The sequence below is a fragment of the Lycium ferocissimum genome, unplaced genomic scaffold (genome assembly GCF_029784015.1).
Source record: "Lycium ferocissimum isolate CSIRO_LF1 unplaced genomic scaffold, AGI_CSIRO_Lferr_CH_V1 ctg6434, whole genome shotgun sequence".
In the NCBI taxonomy this organism is placed as follows: domain Eukaryota; kingdom Viridiplantae; phylum Streptophyta; class Magnoliopsida; order Solanales; family Solanaceae; genus Lycium; species Lycium ferocissimum.
In genome coordinates this window covers 5,561-14,475 of record NW_026726360.1, presented here as the reverse complement: position 1 = coordinate 14,475, position 8,915 = coordinate 5,561, and the positions used below count along the sequence as shown (strand labels likewise).

Here is an 8,915-nt window from a genome sequence, read left to right as displayed (position 1 = left end):
CCATTATTGCATTGCATTGCCTTATGACTTGAGTGAGATGTTGTGATGACTGTATTGTGATGGATTGTGTTGTTGATTCTATTGTGTTGATTGTTCCAGGATTAGATATACTCAGACGTATTATATTGGGGTTAGATACTTACGTAGGTGTTGATGGATACTCGGTTACGATTATATTGTTCCATGCGTAATTGGTTTACTTGTTTATCTGCGTTATTTTCTGAATTGTGGTAACTATGCTTAGTCGGCCTATGATGCCTCCCAAGATCGTTGTTTGTACCGACCGCACTTGTCGCATTCTTTTATGAATGTAGAGTATCGGAAGCTCGATCTCTCTCCGACCGGTGGTTGATCGACTCCTCGGCCTTCTACTTGAGTTTTCCGGGGTGAGCATGGCGTCCGCTGACCTCGAAGACTCTTCTATTGCTTATGTCTTACTTTTCCTTCAAGACATGATTTGAGACATTTTATGTATTATTATTCAGACCTTAGTATTCGGATTTAGATGCTCTTGTATGACCAAACCAGATATTGGGGTGGATTCATTTACTTCCGCACTTATCTCTATTATATTATATTATATTATATTATATTATATTATATTATATTATATTATATTATATTATATTATATTATATTATATTATATTATATTATATTATATTATATTGTGAGACTTACGTCATTTACTTCTTTCGTTATTTTACTATATTTATTAATTGTGAACGTTGAGTTAAGGGTTCGCCTACCGAGGTGGGAATGGTAGGTGCCCGCACGACCTAGGCTAAAATGGGTCGTGACAGTCCGCTACCCGGAGACTCCTCTATCCTCTGTCTTTATTATTCCTATTCTCAGACAGATATTTATTTGCAGACTTGTATTTAGATACCCTTGTATTATTCAGACCAGATCTGGGGTTGTATAATTAGATTCTGCATTGCTATCAATGTATGATTTTTAGACTTCTATTGCTTCTCATTTATTGTTTACGTTGTTTGGATGAATGACTACGGGACGGGTACGCCTACCCGGTGGGAAAGGGTAGGTGCCCGCGCGATCCGTGATTTGGGTCGTGACTATCTCTCTTCATTGAATATTTAGTAGGCATTTGGACATGCGATTTCATGTCATGAGATGAAATCACAAATCATCCAAAAAGGCATGATTTGGGATTTGAAATCATGATTTCAAATTTTTAAATGTAAAACTTGACCCGTAAGTTTATATTTTGTAAAAAAAAAAAATACCCGTAAGTTGGTAGATATTTTTAACAATTACTCCCACCAACCATTTACCAACCTCATTAATTTCTACGAACCTTTATTTATGTTCGTACCATTTGAGATGATTATATTAAAGAGTAGTTACATTACTATTCATGTTAAATTTTCCTTTTTATAGAACTAAAGTTTGATCAATTGATGTTGTATTTTTTTGAAAGACCTTCTAGTAGCATATTAATTTTGTTATAAACTATGACTTGGTCATTTGGTAAGATTGTATAAGAATTGGGAAAGTTTCGATAGTTTTCACAACTTGTGGGGTTTTTATGTCTATAAAAAAAAATACAACTTAAGAGATTCAAATTGCATGTCCAAACATGATTTCATCTCATGGTTTCAAATCATGATTTCAAAACATGTCCAAACGGCTCCTTACCCTATTTATGTCTCATTTTCTTGTAATTGAGGTGTTTGTAGTCTTTATTACAATTATTACTAACAACTTGGTTGGATGATTGTTGCATATTGTATTGTCTTGTTAGTTTGAGTACAATATTTGTTTTTATTGTTTTTTAAAATTTATTGTATCGTATCGTTAAACTCATCGTTACGTAATGACGAAAAGTCATATTTTATGTGACAATCGATTTGGTGTGATCACGTTGTTACCTTCTTCTTTTCTCTCTCGTTTTGTCTTTACTTATTATCTAATAATCTTATTTTATATTTTACCCAACCTTTTTTATAATAGCTTTACCCCGTATCCTAATTTTCTTGTAGGTTTATCATTCAAATTGTTGATGTGTGTTGTTATGTATCGACGGAAAGGGATACAATTCATCCAAACATTGTATTCCTCAAGCAAATATAGTACAATACAATACAATGTAAAACGATACTTTATGAAACTATATGTAACAACTATCCAAACAACGTCTTAGGGTAAAATGAAAAAAAGTAAATTCTAAAATGACAAATAATTTGAGACTCTTATTTTAAAAATTATGACAGATAAATTGAGACAGAGTGAGTACTATCAAATACTCCCTCCGTCCCAATTTAAGTATCTTACTTTCCTTTTTGTTATCCCAAAAAGAGTGTCTCTTTTTATATTTAATAAGTTTTTCAATTTCAACATTCAACATGGCAGGTTCAAGAACACAAGATTTAAAGACTGCACACATCTTTAATTTAATATTACAAGATTCAAAGACTACACACATTTTTAATTTAAGATCACAAGATTCAAAAGTCTCCCTTTAATTTAAACTTCATGCTCGGTTAAACTAAGACACTTAAATTAGAATGAAAAGAGTTGTTTTTTTTTTTTGTTTGTCACTCGGTATTCGGTTCACGCATTGAAGCCCGACTATATTCTGATTCATGCCGTGTAGAGCTCATTCGGGGGGAAGCACTCCCTACGAAGAATTTTTTCATACACAGACCTCAAACTCGAAATTTCTGATTAAGAGAGATGCAGCTCCACCCGCTGTGGTAGCGAAGACGGAGCAAGTTAGCTAAGACAGAGCAAGTGATGAAATTCAATCAGACACATACCATTCAGTCTGCAACTTGGTAGGTCAAAAGGAAACTGTTAATTACGCGCCACCCATACTAATAAGACAGTCACTGTCTCTACAATGCCCCACCACGAGGCCTACCACCTCTCTCTCACTATGTGGACGGCAGGGATAAATAAGAGCTTTCCATGAAGGATCAAAAATAAAACTAAAATCAAAAAATAAGAACTTTGAAAACAAAATTAAACAGAAAGCACACGTGCTCTTTTTTCTCATCTATATATGGTACTCTTCCTTCTTCTCAGCTATGTCCATTTTTTTAAAAGCTTACACCCTCTTTACCCACATAAGATTTAAAGCATAACTTGTCTCCTTCTACTTCATCCTCACTCTACCCAAGAAGATGGAGAACATCGGTGATGAGTATAAGAATTATTGGGAAACAAACATGTTCTTACAATCTGAAGAACTCGATAGGTAAACTTTCATTTATATATGGTCTATTAAATTTTCATTTATAATTTTTTCCTAGTTAGATGCTCGAATTGTTCCTATTCTTTTTCTATTTATTCTTGTGTTCTTCTTGGAGCACCAAGATTAAAAAAAAAAAAAAAAAAAAAAAAAAAAAAAAAACCAGTGCACATAACATTCTATATTAGTAGGGTAGCATTAATGACTATTTCTACCGTTTCGAACCCATGAGCTATACGGAGTCAACTTTATGATTGATCCAAGGTCCTTTCTCTAGAACCAAGATATTAGAATTAATTTTGCTCAAGTGATTGGTTTAATTCAGGGCTGAGCCAGCAAGGGGTGAGGGTTCATCTAAACCCCTCATTGGGCGAAAATTTACATTAGATATACAAAGTTCAAATTATTTATTATCTACATATGGTAGATGTTAGAATTTCTTTAATTTTATCGTGTGTTTACTTTTTTATATTATTGAATCCTTTAGTAAATATTTTGACTCCACCACCGATTAAACTAATGCAGCAGCTACTTCGATGAGATATCGGCATACTATGACTCAAGCTCACCGGATGGGGCACAGTCATCGATGGCCTCCAAAAACATTGTGTCAGAAAGGAATAGGAGGAAGAAACTCAATGATAGATTATTTGCACTAAGAGCTGTGGTCCCAAAAATAAGCAAGGTAATCTTGAACCTCAAATAGTGAAATTTGCTATTCGTGATTTCATTATTGCTCTTTGGAAATAATAAGTACATTAATACTACTATTATTACCCCCACCTCAACCTGTTAATTTGCTGACAATGTACTATTCATGTTTTATTTTCCTTTTTAGTTGTTAATTAATTGGGTGTTTATTTTTTCAGATGGATAAAGCGTCAATAATAAAAGATGCAATTGAGTATATTCAAGAATTGCACGAGCAAGAGAGGAGAATTCAAGCAGAGATATCAGAGCTTGAATCTGGAAGGTCAAGGAAGAATAATAGCAGTCTTGAAATTGATAATCAAGATGGGAGTTTTGATTCAAAGCCTAAAAGATCAAGAAGACTTGAACAACAGTATGGATATGATTCTTCTGGATCAAATACAAGATCACCACCATCCTCTTCCCCTGTTGATGTTCTTGAGGTAATAATTACTCCAAGAATAGAATATTAAACAGATCTTGAGAAAACACACTTTTCTCACTTTCATTATAATGATATGAGTTAATGGTAGCAAAAGGTACTTTCTTTTTTTGTCTCAATTAATGTGATACAATTCGTATTTCGTTAGTCACAAGAAAATAATATTGTGACTTATAATATTTTTTATGTAGTTTTTAAGTATATAATTTATTTTTCAAAAAATTTAAAAATTGTATGTCCGAATTTACGATCAAAATAATAAAGTTTGACTCTCGAAATACGAACTGTATAACATAAATTAGTTCAAAGGAGTAATCAATTATTATTTTTCCCTAGTTTTACATCTCAACTATTAATTGCTTCCTCGCCATCTATCTATTAAAACACACTTTGTAGTCGATTAGTTCAACTATTAGTTATTCCTCTTTCCTACCTAACTATCACCTAAGTATGTTTTAATACATAGATGATAATAGTTTAGATAGAAAAAAAATAGGTGATAGTTGAGGTGTGAATTTTTTTAGCATTATCTCTAATGATATCCCAAAAAGAAAAGTTACTAATTATCTTCTTGTTTTATTTTTAATTTTAATTTAATGTTTTATGGGTGGGATTGCAGTTGAGGGTAAATTCAATGGGAGAGAAGACAGTGGTGGTGAGCCTCACTTGCAGCAAAAGAACAGACACAATGGTTAAAGTTTGTGAGGTCTTTGAATCTTTGAATATCAAAATAATTAGTGCAAATATCACTGCTTTCTCTGGAAGGCTTCTCAAGACAGCTTTCATTGAGGTAAGAGAATCTATCTTGTGACCTCTTTACTCTTGTTTTTATTCTCTTTTTGTTTCTTTTTTCTTTTCATTGGTTTTTCTTGTAAGTGGAAAACATCTTATCTAATGTTTCCCTTTGTCTAATTTTCTATATGAGTTGTTCCCTAGTAACGCTTTACACTGGTTATGTTAGTTTCTTCAAGCATCTAACACTTAACATGTGCATCCATATCAAATAAATTAAGGCTCAATCAGACTAAGGTCCCAAGTTTTTTTAAGCAACATGCTAAAAGGTTGAAAGAAAAACACATAAAGTAAAGCAAGGATAATAAAATAAATAAAATACATATGCGTTTTACATTGCGTAAGCTTATTATTTAATTTATATATATTAATAAGTTAACTGAATGTTTTATGCCACTTGCATTGTTTGCTAGTTATTTATTGATATTTGATATATACAATTATAGAATTAATATTTAGATGATGTGATAGTGTAACAATATTTTACAGTATATTGATTAAACTCCTTAAGAATAAAACTTATTACTAAGGAACAAATTTTACCGGGATTAATTATTCTGGGATGGTTATCCCACCCTTCCAAAGGAATAGAAATAACTAATCCTGAGATTAGTTATATCGCGATTTTATTCAAATTAAATATGGGATAAATTTATCTTAAATTTTATTTTAGGATTAATTATCTCTTATCACTCGTAGCAAACGAGAGTTACTCTTGAGGAGGCTTTCGTAATTGCAAAGACTTTTTTTTTTCGAAAAACTGGAAAAGGAAAAAACACAATAAACATGTTTGTACAAATGCAAAATATCATGTTGAGCGTGGATATCACGCTCTTACGGTTCAAGTGAACCAATTGTAGCATAGATCTCTAGCTCCTGAAATCATGACAGGCTACAGATCATACACAATATAAAATCAAGAAATATATCCCTTTATAAAAGGTATTAATATTAACAAACGTAAGCACTTAAATATTTAAATTATTTTACTTTCTTTTAATGAATTTGATAAATTATTTAATTGTACGGTCAAGACAATATGTGGATCAGTTTTCCAAGAAAACTTATAATATGTATTCTATTGATGGATAGGACCAAAATAATCCATGGTCCAATATTTTGACAAACTAATACATTGTCCAATATTTTTTGTCAAGGATGTGGGGCCATGTAATAATTTAGGGCCCTGCTAAGAAAATACTCCATATTTTATGGTCCACTTGGAAAAAATAAAGTTCGATTATGTGCGTAGTTCAGTACATTATTATAATTTATTATATAGGGTAAGGTGGCATTATTTTATTGTGAATGATTAGCAGTAAAATCCAGACTGTCTTCTGGAAATTTCTTTACTGTAGTCTGTTGAAACTTGAAAATGTTCAAGGAGATTAAAAGATATGATGGCCTTGTACTTAATGTCAAACAATTTCCTTTTATATTTTTTTTTTCTATAGAATTTTGAATTCTTTTTGCTGTTCCACAATTGGTGGATGTTCTTTTGCCCCTTAAAAACTAACAATTACAAACCCGACTTTCGAGATAGGTTGTCTTTTTTACCTTTTTTTTATTTTTTATAATATGACCCAGTTTTCTGTACACTTTCTATCTTTTAATTAAAACATTTATACCGCTTATACCGTGAAAATGCTACCTTTCACTCCTTATGAGGTATATTCATAGCTAAATATATTTAAATAATTATTAAAAGACAAATTTAATTTATATAAAAAAATATTTTGCATATTTAGTTGTATGAAATTTATAGAGAAGACGAACATTTTTTGTTAAAAAACTTTATTCACGCTTTTGATTAAAAAAGAAAATAAGCATTTTTGAAGCATGTATCTATTACACTATAAATAAAAAATGAATAAAAATTACTTAATAAGATATACCAAATGCTAGTAATATAATAACTTTCTTGTACTTTAAACAAGTATTTGTATTTTTATTTAATCAAAATCTGATGACGTATTTTTAGACCACTTTCAATATCACTTAGAGAGTACCCCTTTATTTTGTTTTCTTTGTCATTTGAGAAGCCATAAATTTCTATTTGAATTCCACTATTGTTCAATTTATGAAGGGAAAGTTGATTGCTCTTCATTTGAAAATGGTTTTAACCGAAACAGAAGATACAAATATTTTGGAACAAAAGAAATTGTAAAACAGAACCAAGAAAAGGATAAATTTATTCTTAACGAAAGTGGCGTCTCAAAAAAAAAAAAATGTTTTCTTTTAAATGATGTTCTTGTCCGTATGTGTCTCTTGCCAAAACAATTTATTAGTAAGATTATGTCTCTAATTTCCAAAACAATCATTCAACCTCGATTCGATGCAGTAATTATTAAGTACTCCCTCCAATCATTTCTAGTTGTCATAACTTTATTAAAAATAAGTTGTTCAACATATTTGTCATTTTAGAAAAGATCAAAATATAGTTAATTTTTTTTTAAAGCTTAATTTTTGTTTTTAAAGCTTTACTCTTACTCTAATAAATATGGGGGGAGATTAATATGTTGAAAGAAAAATCAATTTTAAAAAATAAATAAAGATAATTTAGTCAAGTTATCTTTTTAATTACTAGCTTTTTTAATGAGCGTGCAAAATCAAACATGTTGACAAAAAAGGACTGTATAATCAAACATAACCAAGATTGTCTATTTGCATTTATCGTTCCAGAGCTAGGTATAAACAATCGAGCACGTGGTATAATATGTGTAAAGCTGACTTCTAATTAATTCATTTTTTCGCTTGTCCCCTCGTGTTAATTGGTGCAAACACTTGAAAACCTTAAGAAGTCGTTTGGCGGGGATTAAATTATTTCAGAATTATAGTCTTAGAATGATAATTCTTGGACTAATTTATCTCATCTGGAATAAATTTAATTTCCAAATTTAATCCTGAAATATCCATCGTATTCCATATACCAAAGGACCCCTGAGAACCTTTTCCGCTTAATGTGACACGGTATTCATCATTTTGAGACTTGTTTCTTAGTCTTTTGCCTTGATTTACATGCCATAGACCTTCCAATAAAACCTAGGATTACTCTAATCCCTGTATGAACTAACATAAGGTATTCTGACAAGATTAAGCTCTTTGACAATTATGTAACTAGTCAATATTTTGTATGATGGATTCTGAAGTGTACTTATAAAATGATGATTTCTTACTATGCTTCTCCAATGTGAATAGTTCAATAATTTAAATTAGTAGCTAATATATAGAGTCACTTTGATTTATCTTTTCCAGGCTGATGAGGAAGAGAGGGATCTTTTGAAGTTGAGGATTGAAACTGCAATAGCTACTCTAAATGATCCAGATAGCCCTATGAGCTCTTAGAACAACAATGGCTTGGATTCAACTCTGTTTCTCCTTCTTTATAATGAGAATGTATTTCGAGGAGTTCTTTGTTTTTTCCCCACGTCATTTCTACCTCGTCCTTCTTGTTCTTACAGTTTGGCTACTTTTTGTCTGGCTATGTAGTTTGTAGTTGGTGTTTTCACAAGATATCAAGTTTACCTTAAACGTTCTTTCCAAATCTCGTCTAAATTTATATATGTTTCCAACATACGATGCATTCCTCAAGGTGCGATCAAGATAGAGAGGAGACTACATTAGTGTTTAGAACTGAAGAATTAAGAGTATACCCTGTCGCGGTAAATTTTGGTCCACGAAGTAGTACGGGCTAGACCAGCATGCATCGCTAGAAAATTATTGTTTGAATATAATTATTATCTCCCTCGGTCCCAATTATATGACATTCTTTTCTTTT

At 31.3% G+C, this 8,915-nt stretch overlaps 1 protein-coding gene across 2 annotated transcripts; it reads left to right on the top strand.

Annotated features, from left to right (window-relative positions):
* Positions 1 to 3,045: 3,045 nt before the first annotated feature.
* Positions 3,046 to 8,681, top strand: LOC132045318 (transcription factor bHLH35). 2 transcript variants are annotated; one of them, XM_059435874.1, is made up of 5 exons: positions 3,046 to 3,219; positions 3,742 to 3,898; positions 4,083 to 4,346; positions 4,965 to 5,135; positions 8,393 to 8,681. In XM_059435874.1, exons 1-5 carry the CDS (start codon positions 3,146 to 3,148, stop codon positions 8,480 to 8,482), a joined length of 756 nt encoding a protein of 251 aa, XP_059291857.1. In that variant the 5' UTR covers positions 3,046 to 3,145; the 3' UTR covers positions 8,483 to 8,681. The 2 variants fall into 2 exon arrangements, with proteins under 2 accessions (XP_059291857.1, XP_059291856.1); XM_059435873.1 differs by having other exon boundaries at positions 3,739 to 3,898.
* The last annotated feature ends 234 nt before the right edge of the window (positions 8,682 to 8,915 follow it).